At 40.4% G+C, this 23,252-nt stretch overlaps 1 protein-coding gene across 1 annotated transcript in view; it reads left to right on the top strand.

Annotated features, from left to right (window-relative positions):
• Nucleotides 1-552: 552 nt before the first annotated feature.
• Nucleotides 553-23,252, top strand: part of SON (SON DNA binding protein) — a gene marked incomplete at its 5' end in the record, with an annotated part of 37,284 nt that continues 14,584 nt past the window's right edge. Inside the window, 6 exons of the mRNA XM_010084483.1 lie at nucleotides 553-719; nucleotides 3,101-5,515; nucleotides 5,587-13,755; nucleotides 15,293-15,453; nucleotides 17,714-17,854; nucleotides 19,645-19,833. Of these exons, the coding sequence (XP_010082785.1) occupies nucleotides 553-719; nucleotides 3,101-5,515; nucleotides 5,587-13,755; nucleotides 15,293-15,453; nucleotides 17,714-17,854; nucleotides 19,645-19,833 (11,242 nt within the window). The remainder of the gene's footprint in view (nucleotides 720-3,100; nucleotides 5,516-5,586; nucleotides 13,756-15,292; nucleotides 15,454-17,713; nucleotides 17,855-19,644; nucleotides 19,834-23,252) is intronic.

The following is a 23,252-nucleotide window of genomic DNA, read 5'->3' as shown; positions in this document are numbered from 1 at the left end:
CGCGCCCTTACGAGTGCCTTGAGCGAAAACACGGCGGAGGGGTGGAGGGGGGAAGGGCGGGCTTTCGCACACGTTGTCTCCTGGCGAGCGCGCTCCCGTTTTCACTCACTGATTTCCCGTGTTGGGCTCTTGTGTCGCGGCAAGAGGGGAAGGGGCGAACGTCTGTGCGGTTTGTCGTGGTGGCCGTACTGCATTTAAGCTCGCCTAGTTTTTCCCAGCCTTGTCTTGCAAAGTAAGCATAATGTGCTGGAGAAGAGTGATGGGTGCTTATTTTGTGAGGGGAACCTATACAAGTTCTTACATAAAGCATGGGGACTGTGGCACATTCGAGAACATGTTTTCCTTCCTTGTGCCTAATAGTCAATTGTCACAATGTGTTCTGTTGTGAATAAGTGAAACTTAATCAAAAAGTAGATGTTTTGCTGAAAGCATGGCTTCTTCAGGAGGCTAAAATACTGTTTTGAAGGGTTGAGTATAATAAATGCTTATGAATTAAAAAAAGTAAAAAAAAGCTCAACATTGTTTGTATTATATTGATATTTTTTTGGTTAGTGGAAAGGTAGAAGGCCAGCCCAATGGTGACACAATCCCAGCTGAGCAAGCCGACCCTTCAGATGACACTGTTGCTGGTGCTGGGAGTCGTCAGAATGATCAGATAGTGCAGAAAATAGAGGAAGTGCTCTCTGGAGCCCTTGATACAGAGCTGCAGTGCAAATCAGGTAAATGAAAACACATTTGGCAAATATGTTCATATATAAGAAGGTTGTCATAGAGCTTAAAATTGAATCAGTTTTACAGAGATGAAAAAGTACTTTTCAGTACTGCTCCTCTTACCGAGGACAAGTTGTATGTTTATTGTAGTGTTTGTTAAGTTTTTTTTGGCTACTGTGATTTACAACAGTAGATGGATAGAGAAATAATTTAAAAATTGAAGCTAACTATTACATGAAAGCATTACTTAGTGTGTGAAAAAGTTATTTTTTTTTTCTCTCCATCAAATAATGCTAAAAAGTTAAGCAATATCCTTATATTGCACTTTATTTTGTATATTCCTACTTCAGGGTCTCTGAGCAGCTCTTACTAATGAAGCTGGTACTGATGCTTAGAAGCACTGTTCTGTTGTTTGGGATTCATTTGCAAGATTATTTCTAAAAAAATTATTGGAATTCAGAACTGTATGATTAACTGTTCTGTCAGAGTAACATGCTTTGTTTTTTTAAAATAAATAATGCACTTACCTTTAAAATGTAGATACTCAGACTGCAATCTTCCAAAGGTTAAGAAGTTTTTATGTAGTAATCTCGTAACTGCAATAAATTACTGGGTTTATTATGACAAAAAGTTGCATATGAATATCCCTAGTCTTTTCTGTAAAGTTTCTGAATCAGGAGAGTTAGTGAGATGAAGGCTCTAATTATTGCATTTCTAAGTTTTTGGAGTTGAAACACAGGTGACTTCTCTGTGCTTGGTAAGTATAGTTCCAGTGTCAATTTTTTTTTTTAAGAGGCAGTGTAGAAAATTGCTTATTTCAGAGATTCTCTTCGCAAGGTTTTGGAATTGCTTTTTATTTCCTTTATGCGCAGTTGGTTGTTTACCTTGAAAATTTTCAACAGTCTTTCACTTACACTGTACAAGCAGCGCTTTAGGCTGACATTTTTTTTTTTTTTTTTTTAATTTGTGTTATTCTGTCATGGAAGAATGAGGCCAGCTAACAGATGATAACAGGGTAATAAATAGTGAGACGTATTAATCTGGAAGTTAATAAACTTAACCTGTGGTAAACATTCCCACTGTTCATATCTGGAAAGGAGTTAATGTTGCTGTTGGGCAACAGAGATTATCTGAAAATCCTATGTAGGAAAGGTCATTTGACTGTGCTTCATTGTCCTCTTTCATTGCATTCACAGCAGTGTTGGTGGAAACACTATTTTTTGTTAAGCTGTTTATTCTGTAAAAATGTGTGTGCTTAAAACTACCCAAGATGCTTGTTTATGGAATGTTAAGTTGTGTTCATTTAATGGTATTGCAATTACCAGTACTTTTTGAATGATTTTACATTGTTTACTCGGAGTATGCTGTGTAATCACAGCCACATTATAACTGGAGAATCCATATTGTGGCACTGGCCAGTAGAAATATAATCATTAAAGATAACACACAAGCAGACTTGAATATATAGCTCATATTTAACAGAAATTATAACAAGTTGCCTTTAATAGAAATGCCTTCCTCATGAAAACATAGCACTAGATCCAAAGAAGATTCAGAACCTAACATGTTAAATTCAGAGGGAAATGAGGTATGGAGTTGAAGAAAGGTGATCGAAACCTCAGTCGTCTTCTTTTCTTCCCCCCTCAGTGACTGCTTATCCCTGCAGCCACCTGAGTTTGTTAGTTACTTTCCTGTTTGAAGCAAAAGCTCTATTAGGTACTTGCAGGTTTGCAGTTGCTTGTGGCAACTGCAGTCCAGTCTGAACAGCTTGTTGCCTGCAGTGCCTTAAAGCTTGTTTGGGGTTGGGGAAGTAGATGCTGTTTCCCCAAGTTTGAAGAACTTAGTCAATAAGGAACTCAGTAAGTGTGCCTGTATAATTTCTAACACTACTGGGCTCCCTCGCAAGTTAAATTATAGTAGGGAATAATGGACTGGCCATGTTTTATACAGTGAGCATACCAACACTTAAATAATTTGCCTGGAAAATGGGCATTCTTGTTTCACTTCCATGTGCAGCTTGATGTAGTTTAAAAGCATGTCTCCAGCCTTCTGGAAGAATGCACTGCCCAGTTGAATATAGGTGGAAGTATATCCCATTACTTCTTGGAAAGAGTTGTGTTCCCACTGGAACTGCGTTACTGACCAAGAAGGTTTGTTAACCTTTTGAAAGAAGAATTACTTACTTTTGTGTGAACTGACTCCTGAGGGGAAGGGTGAAAGGGTTGAAAAGGGAGTGAGTGCTATTTGTATATGGTAGTTTAGTGAAGAAGGCATGGGTTTCAGGTTTAAGTTTTTTGTACTTGTGTTCATTTACTTGGTCACTAGCCTAAGAGAATTTTGAAAATGTAGTTTTAATAACATTTACAAGGAAAATATATTTTTTTTCTAGATGTAGACAAAAATACCGTGAAAAATAGTACAAAGTCTACAAAAAGAAGCTCTACTGCTGAAGATGAAATTCCTAGGAAAAAATCCAAGAAGAACAAGAAACACAAAAGCAAGAAGAAGAAGAAAAAGAAGAAGAAAAGGAAGAAAGAGAAAAAGCATAAAAAGCAGCCGAAGGAGTCAAAGTTGAGTACACGTCATGGAGAACAAGCAGACTTGCAGCTTGCTTCTCACTTGATGCCAGAGAAATCAAGCTCCAAATTGAGTGTACAGCATGGAGGATCTGGAGATGCAAATCTGGCTGTCCATGTGCAGCCAGAAGAACTGTGCTTGAAAGTAGGTGAGGAGGTTGATAGGCAAGCTTTAGGGCTTGTTTCTCATTCAATAACTGATTCTCAGCAATCTACAGAAAATCTTGTAAGTGAAAAGGGGACTTTGTGTGCAACAAATCCTCCATTTAATTTAGAAGGCAGCCAATCTGATATACGAGGAAATGCTAGTATAACTCAAATTTGCACTAGAGAAGAACAAATTAAACCGTCCCATGAGAATATTTATCCTATAGCTATTAATGCAAGTGAAAAGAGTGTTCTTGTTGATACTGGAAATGACACTTTGTCTAGCATCCCATTTGGAGTTGCCAATACATCTGAAATTCATAAAGATTTAGCAGCAACTTTAGCTTCAGAAGTAATAGAAGCACCAAAAGGTTCAGAAGTTATTTTGAAATCTAAAGGCACTGGAGAAGTAAAAGCTTTGGATACAGCTCTTGAGTCTGAGACCATGGACGTGTTGAAATATTCGGAAGCATCTCTACAATCTGTGGCACAGGGGAAAGCAAAAAAGTTAGAAGCAGCTTCAGAATCTGTGTCTTTGACAAGTGATGTGACAGCAGTTCCTAAATCTGCAGATCAGGCAGATCTGAATACTGTGAAGGTAGCTCATATGTCTGTGGCCATGGAAGAAGTGAAAATTCCAGAAGCATCTGAAAAATCTCTGCATATGGGACATGTTAAAAATGTGGAAAGATCTTTGGAATTAGGGGGTGTGAGCAGAACTTTGGAGCCAGCCTTGAGGCCCTCAATTATATCTGATAATTTGAGAGTGATGCAGTGCAGCCCTGTGGAGGGCTCAAGTGTCTTGAAGGCGCATGGACCTTTGAAACATTGTTTTCAAATAGCTGCAGCAACTGCTGTGAGCCAGGTGCACTTGGGACCAGGAGCTGTTGCAAAAGTGAAGGATATTGAACCAACTAGAAGCTCTGCGTGTATGACAAGTGCGAAAGCCTTGGAAGAAACTCTGCAGCCAATTGCTGTAGTAAAGCCCAAAACTTTGGAAACGATGGAACCTGTGGGTGTGATAGCGAAAGATGTCAAAGCAGCACAAGAATGTCTGCAAGCTGAAGTAGTCAAAGATGTGGAAGGTACCACTGATCCTGCAACAGCACTGAATGCATCAGGAGTGTTGCTACAACGTAAAGTCTTGACAGAAACAAAAAGTGTGGATGGAAACCAGGAATCTGCACTTCCAGCAGAATTGATAGATGTGAATGTGGTTGCAGAGGCAAAAGGTTTAAGAGCGACTTTAGAACCCGTAGCGGTTGTGCAGACCTTCGTTCCCCAAACGACTCCAGAAATCCAGATGATGGAGGGTTTTAAAGGTCAACGAGCACCCATGGAAGTTGCAGCACTACCAGGAGTAAAAGGTCAAGAAACAAGTCAAGCTACTCTGCAATTGGAAAATACTAATGCTTCAAACATTTCAGAATCTATTCTCAAGCGTGTAGCTGTAACAGAGGCAAAAGATTCAGAAGGTACCTCATTACTGAGACAACCAAAGGAGCTGAGAGAATCAAGATCTGAGAGTGAATTAATTGTGAGAGGTTTGGAAGCAGCTCCCCTGTCTTTGCAGAAAGAAGACATTAGAGGTCCAGGAGGAGTCCTAAGTCAAGTGGCCGTGGTGGAAGCAAAGCCTTTGAAAACGGCTTCACTCTCTTTGCAAATGGAAGGTGTGAAAGCTTCAGAAGAATCTGTGCATTGTGGGACTGCGGCCAGAGGTTTAGGAGCTGCACTAGATTCAACAGCTATGAAAGTTGTGAGACCAGTGAAAAGTTTGGGAACAGCTATAGGACATATAGCAGAGACAGAAAGGAAAGATTCACAAGCAGACCTTGACAGAGCTGGGACAGAAATAAAGATGTCTTCATCACACCTACACATGAAAGGTGCAAGAGATTTAGGAGATCCAGCATCTGTAGGTACAGCAAAGATACAAGCTTTGGAAGCAGTCTTGCAGCCTGGAACCCTTGGAGTGGCAAGGGGCTTAGGAGGAAACGTGTGTTCTGAAGCCAAAATGGGTAGCAAAGTCTTGGAAGCAAGTCCAGGACTTCTTGCTTTAGAAGAAAGGTCACAAAGGACTCGTGAATCTCTGGCTGCATGTGTAACCATGGGACCAGTTAGTTTTTTATGATGCATTTGAAAACCATGGCAGAGGGAGAACCGAAACATGCAGAAACAGTTGCAGGACCTGTTGGTGCAAGCAAAACAGAGAGTTCCATCATTTCACAGTCTGAGGTCATGACGTGTGCAAGAACCTCACAAACTGAGGTGTTAGGGGAGATAACGGATTCTGAACTAGCTACCAGTTATGCCACTGTAGAAGTAAGAGGCTTAGACAGCTTGTCGGAAGCTGAGGCAGTTGTGGAAGCGCGATCGAAAACTTCGCACTTAACGCAGCTGAAAGATGTGGAAATGGTTGTGGGATCTGAAACAAAGTCACTAATGCAAGGCTTGGGAAGGACATTGGCATCTGAGGTGGTTAGAGAATCAAGGCATTCTGAAGTTGCTCCAGAAGATCCAAACAAAGCAGAGGCAAGGAGCAAAGAAGCAATACTAGAACCTGTGCAAACAGCGGTGGTGCAAACTTTAGAAACAAGTTCAAAATATGTACAAGGTCATTCAGAAGCAGTATTAGAGACTTTGCCCAGAGGTGGAGAAAAAACTGTGGCATCAGAAACAGTAACAGAAATGAGAAACTTGAAAGAAACTTTGGAATCTAATATTTTGACAGATGTGAGAACTCAGGGACCTACTGTAGAATATATAATTGCAACAAGAAGGACAAGCACACAAAAAAATGAGCCCTCGCTTATAAATTTAAAAGATGTGGAAGAAGCTTCAGAAATGGAGAAAGCAATGGAAGCAACGTGTTTGGAGCCAGCATCAGAAGCTAGAGAGGTGAGGTTGTTGGAGAGTATGAAAGAGTCTGCAACAGCAGAGGTAAAAGGTGCTGAAACAGTCGAAGAGCCTGAGGTACACATGGATATCCAAGGTTTGGAAACTTCCCAAAAGTCTGGAAATGTGGGGGCAGTGAATGTTTTAGAGGATGCTTCAGAAGCAGTTGCAGAATCTTCGCACGCTGAAAAGCAAGAGGACCTGCAAGCAGTTCTAGAAACAAAACCTGCTGCAGAATGGAAGAGTACAGACGAGGCTCCAGAAATCCTGAGTACTGCTGAAATGAAATCATCTGAAGCAGTTCCAAAACCAGGGGACATGAAAGATCTGGAAACAAAGCTGGAATGTGGGATGGCAGCAGAAGTACAATATGCAGAAAAGGTGCAGGGTCAACAAATGAAGGATGTGAGAGTTCCAGGTCAAGCTCAGGAATGTGAGATGCTGGCTGAGAAGAAAGATGCAGAGCAAGCTCAAGCATCTGAGCCTTTCATAGCAGAAACAGTTTTCCATTCTTCACATGCAGCAGATGAAAAAGATTCAGCAGAGACTCCTGAATCTGAAATAATCAGAGACACAAAACAGTTGGAAGCAGCTCCAGCTCGTGTGGCAGAAACACAAGATTTGGAAACAGCTCCTCTTCCCGAGGCTCTTGTAGAGCGGAAAGATGCAGAAACAGCTGTGGGGTTGGAGACAGAGACAAAAGATTCAGAAGCAGCTCCAGTACCCGAGACTGCTACAGAAGCAGTTCCAGTACTAGCAGCAGAGGCAAGCAAATCAGAAGGCATTCTGGAGGCTGAGGCTGTGAAAGAAACAACTCCAGAACAGGAGTCAGAGAAAAGAGATTCAGAAACATCTGATGTGCAACCCGATGTTGCGGCACGAATGAGGGAGACTCTGATGAGACTTGAGAAAGTTAGGGAAAAAAGCAGCCATAGAAGCAGTGATAAAAAACATGATGCAAAGAAACAAAAAAGGAGTCACTCCAAGTCTCAATCCAGGTCTAGGAAGCGGAAGAAAAAGTCAAGGTCACGTTCTACTTCCAGGCGTTTGACTTCTAAAAGAGCACGTTCTAGGAGCAGAAACTATTCAGATTCCAGAAAAAAGCATTCCAAATCTAGATCCCGATCTGTGGAAAAGAGAGAAAGAAGAGTGTCTTCCCGGAGGTCCAGGCGCAGACATTCCAGGTCATCTGACCGTTACAGGTCTAAATCCCGATCAGCAGAAAAGAGAGGGAGCAGATTATCCTCCGGGAGATCCAGACGTAGACGGTCCAGGTCGTCTGACCACTACAGATCTAAATCCAGATCAGTGGAAAAGCGACTGTCCTCCCGAAGGTCCAGGCGTAGACGTTCCAGGTCTTCTGACCGCTACAGATCTAAGTCCAGGTCAGTGGAAAAGCGACTGTCCTCCCGAAGGTCTGGGCGCAGACGTTCCAGGTCTTCTGACCGCTACAGATCTAAGTCCAGGTCAGTGGAAAAGCGACTGTCCTCTCGAAGATCTGGGCGCAGACGTTCTAGGTCTTCTGACCGCTACAGGTCTAAGTCTAGGTCAGTGGAAAAGCGACTGTCCTCCCGAAGGTCTGGGCGCAGACGTTCCAGATCTTCTGACCGTTACAGGTCTAAGTCTAGGTCAGTGGAAAAGCGACTGTCCTCCCGAAGGTCTGGGCGCAGACGTTCCAGATCTTCTGACCGTTACAGGTCTAAGTCTAGGTCAGTGGAAAAGAGCAGGCTGTCCTCCTGGAGATCCCGTCGCAGACATTCTGGGTCCTCTGACCGTTCTAAATCTAGATCCAGGTCTTCAGAAAAGAGAGGGGGCAAAGAATATTCATGGAGGTTCAGACATAGAGGGTCTGGTTCCTCTGACCGTTCGAAATCTAGGTCAAGATCTGTTGAGAAGAGAGGTCGGAAGGCGTCTCTGCGGAGGTCTAAACGTCAGCGCTCAAAGTCCTCTGACCGTTACAAGTCTAGATCCAGATCTGTAGAAAAAAGAGATCGAAAGCAATCATCTAGGAAGTCTAAGCGTCAGCGATCAAAATCCTCTGACTGTTACAAGTCTAGATCCAAATCAGTGGAAAAAAAGAAAGAGTCCTCACGAAAATCTAAGCGTCGCCGCTCAAAATCTTCTGAACGTTACAAGTCTAGGTCTAGGTCTGTTGAAAAAAAGCGCAAGGAATCTTCAAAAAAATCCAAACGGAAACGTTCCAAGTCCTCTGATAGTGTTAAGTCAAGGTCCAAATCTACAGAAAAAAGAGAGAGTAAGTTATCCTCAGTGAAGTCCAGTAGCAAGGATGTGGATTCTTCTGAACTTAAAGAGTCAACCAAAGGTCTTGAAAAAGTAGATGCTCCTGAACCTTCATTTGCAAGTGAAGGGAGCTCCTCCAAATCATCTAATGGTCCCATGACAGTAGCTTTGTCTGTTGAAGGAGTAAATGGACCAGAGCTGCCACCCGTATCTGAAAGTGGATATTCCAAAACTGTTGATAGTCTTGAGAAAAGCTCCTCATCTGTTGAAAAAACAGTGGATGTGGAGCCTTCTGTGATGTCTGAACTTGATAGCTCCAAAACCACAGATGACCAGGAATTGAGATCCGTGCCTGTTGAAAAAACACAGGTTTCAGAGCTTTCTGTGACGTCTGAAAATGGATCATCTGAAAAAGCAGTGGCTCTGGAGTCTTCATCGCTACCTGAACTTACATATTCCACACCCAAGTCAAGATCCTCATCTGTTGAAAAAAGAGGAGATCTAGAAACTACTTCGGTAACAGAATTTAATCTCTCCACATCCCATGAAGATGGGTCAAGATCTACCTCTCTCAAAGACATGGAGGGTCCAGCGCCTCTTCTGACGCTGGAAAGTGGATGCTGTGTATCTTCTGATGACTGTAAGACAATCTCATCCTCTGGAAAAACAGGTATACAGGGGTCTTCTCTGATGTCTGAAAGCATACTCTCTGACTTGTCTGATGGTCATGAATTGAGACATATCCCTGTTGAAAAACCAGAGCTTCAGAATTTTTTGCAAGTACCTGAAAGCGAGTCTTCCAAGTTGACTGACAGCCCTGAGTCAAGATCAACATCTTTTGGAACAGTAGAGGTTCAAAAATATTTTCTGACACCTGAAGTTACATGTTCTGTGTTCCCTGATGTCTGTGAGTCAGCCTCCTTGCCTATTGAAAAGGGCCAGATGCAGGAGCCTTCTCTGGCTCCAGACAGTGGATGCTTCAAGTCTCCTGATAGACACGAATCAGGATCCAGCTTTCCTGCACAGGTAGAGGAGGTTCCATTGATGTCTGAAGGTGGATCCTTCAAGTCACCTGGTGGAAATGAAGAAAGATCTTTATCTGTTGAAAAAGTCAAGGTGCCAGATGTATCCCTGATGTCTCAGTGTGGTCCTGTTGAGATCTCAGATGACCTCATTTCAGCATCTTCTGAAAAAGTGCAGGAAGTTGTACTGACAACTGTAGGACAAAGCTGCAAGTCTTCTGAAGTCCATGAGTCAAGATCATCTGTAGACAAAGATTTAGATGGTCTGACATTTTCCCAAATACTTGAAGTTGACTGCTCCGAATCTCCTGACGTGCATGAGCAGAGATACCTGCCTGCTGGAAAAATAGAGGGTACAGGATCTTTCTTGATGTCTGAAAGTGGAATTCCTGCGTGCCATGATGGCCATAAATCGAAACACAATTACGTAGAGAAAACAGAAGGTGCAGAACTGTCACTGGTATCTGAGCTTAAATGTTCTGTCTTCCCTGAAGGCTATGAATTGACATCCACTGCAGTGGAGAAAATGGAGATACAGAAGCACCCTCTTCCACTGGAAAGTGGGTTCTCCAGGTTTGCTAATGCTTGTGAATCAGTAAGCACACCTACTGAAAAACTACATGCCCCAGTGACTTCTCTGACGTCTGAAAGGGGGCTTTTGCTGTTGCCTGATAGTAATGAACTGAGACCTATCTCTGCTGAAGAAGTAGAGGTGCGAAAGTCATCTGAACTGAAATGCATTGCATCCCCTGATGGCCATAAGTTGAGATCTGCCTATGATGAAGAAATACAGGTGCAGGAGCCACCTCTGATACTGGAAAGCAGATGTTCTATTTCCTCTGATAATCGTGAGTTGACATCCACCCCTTTTGAAAAAGCTGAGGTAGAGGAGCCTTCTCAAATGTCTGAAAATGAATACACAGTAGGGCTTGACGGTCCAGATTTGGCATCAACCCCGGCTGAAAAAACGGAGATGCGGGAACTTTATCAGATGTCTGAAGAAAGATGTTCAGTGTCCATTGAGGGCCAGCAGTTGCGGTCACCCCCCGTTGAAAAGTTAGAAGTGCAAGAGCTTGCTCTGACGTCTGAAAATGAATATGCTGTATCTTGGGAGGGCCAGGAGTTAAGATCTAGCTCTCCTGAAAAGGTAGAGATGCAGGAGGCTTCTGTAGTACCTGACAATGAATATACTGTGTCTTCTGAAGATCACGAATTGCCATCTTCCCTTGCTGAAAAAACAGAGGTACAGGAGTGTTCTCTACTGTCTGAAAATGAATATGCTGTTCCTCCTGAGAGGCAGGAGATGACAGCCAGCCCTGCTGAAAAAGAGGTGCAAGAGTCTTCTCTAACATCTGACAGCAAATATACTATCTTTGCTGAAAGCCAAGGATTGCAGTCTACTCTTGCTGAAAAAATGGTGGTGCAGGAGCCTTCACTAGTACCAGACAGTCAATATGCTGCATCCCCTGAAGAGCAGGAGGTCTCTGCTCTTACTGAAAAAACAGAGGTGCGGGAGTGTTCTTCGCTGTACGAAAATGAGTATGATGCGTCCCATGAAGGCCATGACTTGAGATCCAGTCCTGTTGAAAAAGAAGAAATAGAGGAACCTTCTGAAACATCTGAAAGTGAAAGTTCAACATCCACTGACAGCCAGGAGTTGCAGTCAACTGGTGTTGGAAAAACAGAGGTGCAGGAGTTGTCTTTGTCTGAAGGTGAATGTGCCATGTCCCCTGAAGATCGGGAGCTGCAGTCTAGCCCTGCTGAAAAGGTAGAGGCTAAGGAACCTCTGACATCGGAAAATGAACATGTTCTGTCCCCTGTAGAGTATGAATCAAGACTGACTCACGCTGAGAAAACAGTGGATATTGATCCTTCTTTGACATCTGAAAATTACAATGTTTTGTCTTTTGAGAGCCAGGAGGTGAGATTTACCCCTGTTCAAAAAGCAGATGTGCGAGAGTTTTCTCCAACACCTGAAAATGAACATGTAGCATACCCTGATGGCCAGGAGTTGAGAGCCGCCACTGTTGAAAAAGTAGGCAGTCTCGAACCTGTGACACTAAATGATAGAGCCTCCGTGTCCCCTGATGACAGTGACTTTAAATCCATCCCTGTTGAAAAAAATGATGATGCAATGCTTTCTTTAATGCCTGAAGGTGGGTGCTCCATGTCCCCCGATGGCTACAGTGTGAAATCTGTCCCTGATGAAGAAACAGGGGATCTAGAGCCCTCTTTGATATCTGAACGTAGACATTCCACATCCTCATATCAGGAAGATCATGAGGTGAAATCTCACATAGAGGAGGAGGGTCTAGAGTCCTCTTTAACTTCTGAACATAGACGATCTGTGTCCCCTGAGGGCCATGACCAGAAATCTACCATAGATGAAGAAATGGATGATCTGGAGCCCTCTTTGACATCTGAACATAGACGCTCCACGTCCCCTGATGAGCATGAGTCAAGATCTAGCATTGGTGAAGAAGCAGAGTATCTGGAGCAGCCTTTGACAACAGACCGTAGATGCTCTGTGTCCTCTGATGAGCATGAGTCAAGGTCTACCACTGGGGAAGAGGTGGAGGATGCAGAACCCTCCTTGGTAGCTGAACGAAGAGACTCCACATCCTCTGATGACCACGAGTCAAGGTCTACCACTGGTGAAGATATAGAAGATGGGGAGCCCTCTTTGACAGCTGAACGTAGGCACTCCACATCCTCTGATGATCATGAGTCAAGGTCTACAGCTGGTGAAGAAGTAGAGGATATGGAACTCTCTTTGACAGCTCAACATAGACGTTCTGTGTCTCCTGATGGACGTGAGTCAAGGTCAACCACTGGTGAAGAAGTAGATGATGCAGAGCCCTCCTTGAGAGCTGAACGAAGAGACTCCACATCCTCAGATGAACATGAGTCGAGGTCTACCACTGGTGAAGATGTGGAGGATATGGAACCCTCCTTGACAGCTGAACGAAGAGATTCCACATCATCGGATGAGCATGAGTCAAGGTCTACCACCGGTGAAGAAGTAGAGGATATGGAACCCTCTTTGACAGCTGAACACAGACGTTCCACATCCCCTGATGGGCGTGAATCGAGGTCTACCACTGGTGAGGAAGTAGATGATGCGGAGCCCTCACTGAGAGCTGAACGAAGAGACTCGACATCCTCAGACGAGCATGAGTCAAGGTCTACCACTGGCGAAGAGGGTGAGGATGCAGAGCCCTCTTTGGCAGATGAAGATAAACAGGATTCCATGCCTCTTGAGACATCTGAGGAACAGGACTCTTCCTTTATACCTGAAAGTAGGTGTTCTGAGTCTTCTGAACGTGAAAAATCTAGATCCAAATCTGTTGATAAAATGTCTGACAAAGAGTCTTCATGTAGATCTATAAGCAGACGCTCAAAATCTCCTACTCGCCAAAAGAGTCGATCCACATCTGTTGAAAAAGCAGCAGACAAAGAATCTTCACGGAGGTCTAGACGTAGACGCTCCAGGTCCACTGCTCGTCAAAGGAGTCAATCAACTTCTGTTGAAAAAACAGCAGACAAAGAGTCTTCACGGAGGTCTAGACGTAGGCGCTCCAGATCCACTGCTCACCAAAGGAGTCGATCCAAATCTGTTGAAAAAGCAACAGACAAAGAATCTTCACGGAGGTCTAGAAGCAGACGCTCTAGATCTTCTCAACGCAGATCCCAGAGATATGATACGGAATCTCGCTCTAGACGGAACCGCTCCAGATCAGTAACACGGAGAAGAGCGTCAAGATCAAAATCTAATCGTCGCTCTCGGTCTAGCTCGTTGTCACGTTCAAGGCACAGAAGGAGGAGTAGGTCAAGGTCAGCCTCAAGAAGGCGGCGTTCTTTATCAAGAGACAGGCGTAAGAGATCTCAGAGAAATAGATCAAGATCTACTGACAGAAGAAGAAGAAGATCAGATTCAAGAGATCGTAGAATATCACTCAGATTACGGAGCAGGAGTCGAACACCTATTCGTCAAAGGCGATCAAGGTCAAGAGGAAGAAGACGGAGCTCTAGCAGGTCACCAATTCGACTACGTCGATCAAGGTCTTCAGGGAGAAGAAGATACAGCAGATCACCTGACCGTCGTAGGTCGAGGTCATCAGAACGATTTTCAAGCAGGTCACCTAAACGTCTTACAGACTTGGGTAAGTGAAAATTTTATTTTCAGTATTTCTATGGTTAGGTGATACTGTGTTAATTTACATAGTCTTTATTTTGACATCTCTCTGTAGCATTCATAAGGAATTTCTTGCAAGTCATTTTGTGCATTACTCTTAGGCAGTGACTTCCAGTAGGAACTTCTGTATTGGAGCTTACAATTTGGATGAAAGCATATTTAGGGCAGGTTATATCTTCATTATGGAGCTTTTGTACAAAGGTAGTATATTGCAGTCCTGAGTAACAGTGTTCATTGTAATGGTTAGTGAAGGCCAAGTACTCTTTAAGAAACTTACGAATTTCTAGTTTTCCTGAGAACAAATTGGGCATGAAAGAATGTTTGAAAGTAAGTTCCACTTGGAGAGTTCTTAGCTTTGCCATCAGCTGCAGTGCTTGTTTATCTGTTTCCATTACTCTGTCTTGCCTGTTTCCCATGGTAAGAACTCAGTGGGAAGGGAGACTAATTTCTGAAAATATTCCCAGACCCAGCTGATAGGAAAGTTAAAGAAAAAATCCTGATGAACTACATCTTTTCTCTGTGACTGGAGGGAAGAGAGGCCTTGTCGTTTCCTTAGGTAGTTGTTACATAACGAGAAAGGTTTTAATTTTGAGAGTTAAGCTCTTGTGTAGGGTGTAAGGAAGCCTGCTTTTGTGGACATGAGGTTCTGATCCTTTTTAGTCCTCTCTCATAAAGTTACCATGGAAGCCCTTGTACCAGATAAGTACTTTTGTACAGAACGTGAGAATTAATGAGCATCCTTGAATCTGCCTTCATGCTTTGATTGTGCAGCAAGGCTGTATCTATATACTTCTATTGATTAAGAAGTAAAAGACTTCTTGTCTGTTTAGGACTTTGTAAAGCTATATGCTTGTATAGAGATAGTGGTAACTTATTTATTTGCAAACTGGTGGATCAGATGTCCTTGATTTTCATTCCCTATTTCTGTGATAGGGCCACACATGCTTTTTTCCTTAATAGAGTGAAATACTATTCTATTAGCAGTTTTGTGTGTAATTGTATTTTATGCAAGTGCACGTTTTACTCAGCGCTTTTGTTTTCTGTTGATTGGTTGTTAGTAGCTTTCAGGCTACATATTGTGGTACTTGAGGGGACTTCCTCAAGACCTTTGAATGCTTTTCAGACATAGCTAGGAAGTAGACTTTGGAATTTATGCTGTGTAGAAATGACCCAGTATTTCCAAAACTAGAATGAATCAGTGATGTAAAATAGGCATCAGAACTTCTGGGGTTTAGAGGATTTTGAGTCCTCTAATTTGGACTCCTGTGCTTTATGTTAAATTTGCGATTTCACTTGTTTGTTGGGTAGAGCAAATTTTTAAAAGTTTGGAGCAACTAATTACAATTTTAGTTATTGTCACAGAACATAAAAATGCACACCGTGAATAAAATATTGTTTTTTCTCTTAGACCATTATTTAGTCTGTGAGAAATGCTTATTTATTATTAAAACAAGAATCTGTAAAAATAATAATTTTTCTTTAAAAAAAAATAAATTTTTTTTTAGACAAGGCCCAGCTACTTGAAATAGCCAAAGCTAATGCAGCCGCCATGTGTGCTAAGTCTGGTGTTCCCTTACCACCAAGCCTGATGCCTTTGTTGTCTCAAAAGAAGGACGACAAAGCCAATCAGAAGTCATCAAGAGAGTCGCTGAAGGAGCTCACTGAGGTGAGAAAAGTATCAAACCTGAAACTAAGCAAGTTGGGTTTTTTTTCTGACTTCTAGGCAAGCTGTCAATCTGTGTGCTTGGTCCACATGTAAGCTGGGTTGTGTTTTGAGCCCTTATTCTCTATAAGTTGGTTTGTTTTTTTTTAAGTCATGAAAACAGGCTTTTTAATTCCATGGAAATGCATGAAATACAATTCTGTAGCTTTTGTTTGTTTGTTTTGATTCTGTTCTAATTTTGTATAAATTGGTAGTTCTCCTTGCAGTCCTGTTAATAAAAAACAGAGCTTTCACTTCTGGTTCTTGGTCATGGTGTTGTTAGTTATTTACGTTCTTACTTTTGTTAGTGAATTTCATGTTGTTAAATGTTACCTCAGGGTTAAAAATCTAGTGCCCACTTCACATAGTTCTGTACATTTTGATGTGCACTCTTAAGTTATTTTTAGAGAATTGTTGCAATTCTGTCCCTTTGCAGTTGAAGTCTACAGATGGGATGTTTTTGTTCTGATTGTGGGGAAAAAATTTTCTACTTATACTTTTACTGTAATAATGTCACCTTGTTCAATTTGCTGGTTTCCTCTTATGATTTTTTTCCCCCAGAAACTAGAGAAAATTTGAATTGGGGGGAAAAAAAAAGCTTTTAAAAAAATTGCATCATCAGTGTGACAGTTCTGAAACATCTGTTTATGGAAATAACATCTGAAATTGAGCAATGTCAGATAGCTGAAAAAAATGTCTTAGTTGCGTGTCAGCTAGTGGAAGAAGTATTTGTTAGTAGAAAAGCTGAGATTGTGCAGGTACTCTGTGCAGACATCAGAAGTAGTTCTTCATGTAACATGACCAGGATCCAGCGTAGCTAGTGCTAATCTAGAAGCCCAAAACCTGCCCCTTCATTGCCCTTTTCAACTGTGAGAATCTGCTGGACGATGTCCCTGTTCTGTTGAATCAAACTTGGCCACAGAACCAGCCTGGGCCATCATTATATAGTAGTGTACCCAAGTAGTGAACCCTTCCAGAGCCTGTTCAGCTTCCTGCAAAACTAGCTGTGCTGTTTTTCCTTTCTGCAATGTAACCTGTGCTTCCAATTAGTTGGAAGCCACCTAATAACTATAGATAATACATTTTGTTGATTGTTTTTCCAAATAGCGCAGGCTTTTCCTGTTGCCTAAAGGATGTACTTCAGTCATTGTTTGAAGGCATCTAAACACAGGAGAGTGCAGGAATTGTTTGTGATTTTTTTTTTTTTAAATGCGGAATGATGAGAACAATGCCATCGATGTGTCTTGATTTTTAGTGATGGAGCTGCCTGTTTGATCCTTATATGCCAACAGTCAGGTTATCAAACAGTTGTGACTTACAATGGTATGAAGTTGAACTATATTCAAATCAGATGATGGCTTCACTTTGCTGGTATTATTTCATGTCCTCAAATAGCTTGTAAGTCTTGTAACTGTTCATAAATGGGGACATAATAGAAGCATGATACTAGACTATAATGTTCTCAAATCCATTTTGGACTGACTAAGTTAGTAGTTGCTACCAGTAAACACTCAGTGCAGGTAAACATGATCAGTAAAGGGATTTTAATAATAAAATTCTAGCCTCTCTAGAATGTTGTGGGGGTTTTTTTGTTTGCTTGCTTGGTTTTTTTTTTCTTTTTCTGGAGGTTTTTTCTCATTTGGCTGCAGTATCCCCATAGCACCTATATGTTTTTATCAAATGGGAATGTCTTGCGTACCTGGCCAACATCAAAGTATTTCAGAAGAAATCCGAGATCTTTTGGAGCAATTGTTTCTGACTAGGTCCTTGCACTATCAGTGGAACTTACAGTTAGTAACTATTAATTCTTAGGTTTTCCTGTCTAGTAGCTTTGTGAGTTATACTGGAGTTTCTATAAGATTGCAATATGCTAGTTACATGGGATGCCAAACAACCAGTGAGTTCCTGCTCTAGAATGTTTGCAGCCTTAGACACACATTCTGCAGCTAGCACTGTGTAGCAAGATTTACAGTGTACTGGTGCAATCTTATGTCTGTGAAATTATTTGCTGCATGAGTGCCTAGCAAACCTAGGTAGGTGTTTAGTAATGTGTGTAAAATGTCAAAAATACATATAGTGATGACATTGCTGAAAGATTTTATCAGTTTATACCTCTTTAGAAAAGAAAAACACTTTTCTGTAAAAATATTCTTTTTGTATGTTTTGGTTGAAAGTCCAGGTTTATTCAGAGCTGTCATGTCCCCCCCCCTTTTTTTTTTTTAAGAAATGCAAGAAGATTGCTCAAAGCACAGATGATGTGATAGTGAACAAACCTCATGTTTCTGATGAAGAGGAGGAAGAACGTCCTTTCTATAATCATCCTTTTAAGCTCAGTGAACCCAAACCTATTTTCTTCAATTTAAGTGTGAGTACTTCTTTAATTTTCAATATTTTAAATTGTTGTTGTTTTTAAATAATGCAAGTAATTTTACAGAAATTAATCAGGGATTGATATTCTTGGTTAAATTGCACTGGGATGTTGTTAAAAGTACTCTTGCTACAATAAGAAATGTACTGCAGTCTAGGAAATTGTGGTAGTTCCCATAATTGGATTGAAACAGTTTTTTTTCATTAATGTCTTCGCAGCTTTTAAAGCTTAAGTAACCTAAAGAGGATTAGTTTTTCACATTTTCATTGCAAAAATATCAGTATGAATTTGCAAACAGCATTGGAATTGGAAAATGCTTTTGGAACAACATTGTTTTTCTTTAAAAGACAGACAAAAAACCCCTAGCAAAATTCTAAAAGCATTTTGAGGTATTTTAAATAAGATGATACTATCAGCTTTGTGCAGACTCCAGATCTCAGATGTCTGCTTCTTCAGCAGATCTCAGGTGTTAACTAAAGGAGAAAAAAATGGTTACTTTTGAGATGAGCGAATAGGGAAGTAAATGCTGTGTTAAGGGTGAGGATCACTGATGTTGCCTAAGAGGGTCTAAATGTGCCATTAAAACCCCCTCCTTGGGTGGACTGCTTTTGACTCGTATTGACACTTTGTGGGTATGAGCATGTTGGAAGCAATATAATGTGGGAATGTTTCTTTAAAGCATCCAAGGTTCATATGCTTTGTAGCATGGATTAGAATTTGTCTATTTTTGGGGGGATATTTTTGTTTTTTACAGTTGTATCTATAGGGTGTTTTTTGTGCCCGTGACAGTCTGCTCTGATTTTTCAGGATAAAAAGTACTACAAAAGTATTAATATGCTATGTGAAAATATAATTAGCATTTATATTTTTATATACAAATATATATAGCTTGTGGCATAGACAGTAATACATAGTTACATAAGAAGTAAGGTAGAAATAGATTTGTAATTTATATTGTACCTTTAGAAAGTGGTATGATGAAACTCAAGAAATCTTGGGATTCTTACAGGTTCAGAAGAGGAATGTTCTTTAGGGGTTATGGGCCGCTGTGCCTGTTTTCCACAGTTTTGAGCCTTTTAGTATCACTCTTCCCATTCTTTATGGATTCTAGTCTTACTACCATTCCCGTCCATGTTCCTTTGATAGTACGAGTTTGCCCAGTATTGTGAACTGTCTGGACTCTGTTTGCCTCTTGGAAGAGGAACCTGTCAGAGATCTCTGTGAACTCTTGATATATTACCATTACTGTCTAATGTCTAAGGAGAACAACCTCATAGACTTATCTACTTTGAGATTCATGCTGCTATTAAAAAAAAATCAAAAACTAGAAAACAAAATGTTGAAAATTTCTTTCTCTATGTAGAGCTTTTTATCATTATGTGGATATCATAGCTAATGTTTTTTGCTGCCCATGATTTTTATTTTGGAGCTTTCTGTTACAAAGTACATGTGTGGCAGATGAAGACTGTTCTCTTTATGATGGGGCGAAGAGAAAGTAGGGAAGTTAGTTGTGAGAGTGAGATTTTGTGTATTTTTGGCTGCTGAAGGTGATTTAAATGACTTTAGCCTCTAGCTCTATTGTCTTGTATACTGCAGTTTGTTGGTCACGTGTTTTTAGGGCTGTCCTAAGATGATCTGTTACAAAGGCTTTCAGTTTGATGTTAGTAAAAAGTATGACTGTTTTATGAAAACTTAATAGCGAAGTGTATGCAGTAAGTCATTTGTCAAAGGCATGTTGTTGTTGTGTGTTTTAAAGTTCTTACTTTTTCCAATTTTATTTCTTTAAGACTCCCAGCATAAAACCAGCACCACCACCACAACCAAAAAATCAGGTCAGCCTGTCAAAGGAATTTCCTGTTTCATCTGGATCTCAACACAGGAAAAAAGAAGCAGATAGTGTCTATGGAGAATGGGTTCCAGTTGAAAAAGGCAAAGAAGAAAGCAAGGATGATGTTTTCCCCAAACCATCCATCGAGGTAAGGAAGGGAAGGAAGGCATATCATATAAGGAAACCAAAACCGTTAACTGGTCAGACTGGTATCAAATTGCAGTCTGTGAAAAAAAAACGCTTACATAGGTAGTATCTGACACTTCAATAAGCTAATTATATGAACTGCAGTGGTCTTGAAATTTGGTTGACATGCTCACATTGGCAATGATGAAAGCATCCTGTAGCCTTACTCTGTGCTTTTGTCATCTAGTGGACTTCTTCGTCTCAAGAAGAATTTAAACTTTTGCTTGAACATGAAAAGCAAGTTTCTTGTCCAGTTTCCTGCAGAGGTTAATACCCTAAGTTGAGACTTCTGTGATTATACATTTAATAATAATTAAAATTGCCCTTCCAATCTTGGAGCAATAACATTGTATTGTAATGTAATCTGTTAAAATTAGGTTTGAAAGTAGTTTCTAAAACTGCCATTTCATCTGGATGTACCTACTAATTTTTTAGCTTTACAGTACATTTTCCTACATAGCTGTCTTCCCTGTGGCCTTCTGAAGGAAAATCTAATTGTATATATAATAAACTAAAAAAAAAAGCAAATGTTTTTCCCCTTGAAATGTCTTCAAAAGGATATTTTGTGGGGTTTTTGTAATTAAGTAAATTAAATATTTAAAGCAGATGTAAATTTTTTTCAAGTTGATGTTAGCCTCACTCCATTTGAAGACTTGTTCTCATACCTTTCAAAACAAATAAATAAAAAAGACTTGGCGTCAATTTCTGATGAAACAGTCCTTTCCACTTGGTGCATTTTGTTTTTCAAGAACTTTTTAAGATTGTACAACTCACTTCTCGAAGCACAGAAGGTGTTTTCTGTGTCTTTTACAGCACCAAAAGCATAGTGAGTATAACTCATTCAACAGACATTTTCACAGTATACCTCAGACTTTGATCGTCAGGCACCCAATTCATTGTTCTGTCAGTGTAGATAGTAACTGCTGTTTGGTCTTTGTCATGAACCACTAATAAGACAAACATTCTGAAGTGTTTGTGCTCCATGTCATTCTTAGCTACTAGTGTATATGTAGAGAGTCCAGAGCATAGAAACATTGTATACTAACATTTGGCCAGATGGTAAAAGGTCTTGTCCTTCAAATGGTTAATGATATGCTCAAAGTTCAGGCGAGCTCCGTAGTTGTCTGCATCCCGGTTGACAATGACGCTAGGCATTTGTCTTTGACAAATTGGGTTAGCTACACACTGATGGTTTGTATATTGATCATGTAGAAGAGGCCTTAAAAATGGACATTGGAGTAAATATGTTGAACATGACTTTCCCTTCTGTCACATGTATCTTTATAAATGCTTGTAACAATGTTACCTGTTTTTATATTTTGTAAATAAATATTTTTATTTGCATTTACCTTAACTTGGTTTGTGTTAAGGGTGATTTCAAGGGTCATTAGCTGACAACAGAGCATACCATCCTCTTGGGTTGAGCAATCCCTGATTTTGAGATACAGGAATACTCTTGCTGTAGCAGAATGCCTGTATGTTTCTCCAGGGAGTCTGAAAGGTAACAGAGTGCTTCTCTGCTTAATTTTTTAAATGCTTGTGAGGACTCTGGATGACATGGCATTCTTTGAGCAAAATTAGCCAGATAAGCTCCCTTGGTGTTGGAGTAGGGTAGTGGGGGAGTGTGCTTGGATCCTCAGGAAGTTTGTTTGACATATAATTTACTTCCGTTCATTGTTGCTAATTTTGAAAATCTGATTGTGACAATTCTGATGCAAGTCTATATGACATTAAAAAATACGTAATTGGTTTTATTGTTGTGTTTTTATTCAAGTCACAGAATTAGTTACGGGAATAAGCAGTCTGAAATGGCCCTGCTGATGTATTATGAATTGTTTTAACAAAACATTATGCTCTTAATATAGTTGTGGTAGTAGGAGATGGAGGAAAAAGTCATGAGTAATCTGAAGCATGAACACATCTCTAGAAGCCAGGGAAACCTATGAGAAAGCTATACTTGGAAAGTCTGAAAGTATAGAGTTGAAGGGTTGTATTTTAAGTTTGGAGTGTACACTGTTGACTTATGCAGGGAAACTGTTGTGATTTAAAAATGTAGCAAATGCATTTGGTGTATCAGTGGACCTACAAAGTATGTCAAAAATGCCTGCTTTCTATTGTCAGCCTCTTCCTTCGTGCTTCAATACTTGTGATTTGTGTCTGTGGGAAAATGCTGTTAAAAGTCAGGATCGGAAAGGCAGAACTCTTACGGAGAATAGCATGCTGAACTTGAAACTGTTTTTCTTGACTAAATAATAACAACTTTTCATACTTCAAGCAGAGATTTTTTTTTTCAAGATCCAAAGCTGCCATCGAGTGTCTTGACATAATACAAAGCCATGATGGTCTCCAAAATGGTGACTGACCATGTGGGGAAAGTGTATGGGAATTCTAACTAACCAGGGTATCTACTAATAGGCCCCAGTCCGGTAAAGCACTAAAGTACACATGTATGTTTAAGTATGTGAGTGGTCCCAATGTGGTTTCAGTGGACTACTTGCATGCCTATGTGTATTGCTGGATTGAAGCTTTTGGTGAGTAAAATAACTTTTATTTATCTCCTGAACCAGTTTCACAAACAAAACATGAAAGAATTACTTAACTATATAAGAGGAACTTATTAACACAATAAAGTGTATATTGTAAACAGGCATTGTTTTACATATGTGGCTTTCATGTTAGGTAATTGCTAGAAAAATCTTTTAATTTAATTTTAATTTTTTCTTCTTATGCCTTGTTTATGATCTGTGTTGTTGTCAGCTGGGACAGTAAATAAACACTGAAGTCAGTTTCATAGACACATAGGACTTCTGGGATTTTAAGTCTGTCTTGGTCAGTGCCAGATGTTTCAATAATGATCTTCCCAAGGGAAATACAAATACAAAAATGTCTAAACAGTAAAAAAAATCCCCCATCTTAAAATAAGATTTAATAGCCCGAGTACAAAAATAACTCCATTTTATGCAATTGTAGGCATTTGTGTCTGTCTCCTACGGTTTTTCAGTATTTACTAAATTATTGACCTGGTTCCTCTGATGGGTTTTGTGGATTAACTGTATTTTTCTGTTCAGCAGAGTCAATTTTAGACTAGTTTCAGTTTCTTCTACTGGCCTTTTATTCTCGTATAATGTGTGAGTGGCTAAGGTTATGAGATAGTGACTAACAAACGATACAAGTCTTTGGTAATATAAGTGTTTAAAAAAAATCAAACCATTGACTTTATGTCTATATGCCACCTGCTGTTTTGATAATTTGGTTTCTTCAGTGCTTCAAACAGTACTAGCCCTTTCAGTCTCCTTCATATGCTCATCTCAGAGAAATTTCACTTGTCTCTGAGTGAGCGCTGTTCTTTTTCTCCTTTCGAAATAGAATGATCCATAAAAT

Source organism: Pterocles gutturalis, unplaced genomic scaffold (assembly GCF_000699245.1).
Source record: "Pterocles gutturalis isolate BGI_N339 unplaced genomic scaffold, ASM69924v1 scaffold50245, whole genome shotgun sequence".
In the NCBI taxonomy this organism is placed as follows: Eukaryota; Metazoa; Chordata; class Aves; order Pterocliformes; family Pteroclidae; genus Pterocles; species Pterocles gutturalis.
Note: the sequence above shows the minus strand (reverse complement) of the source record. Positions and strands in the feature narration are given on the sequence as shown.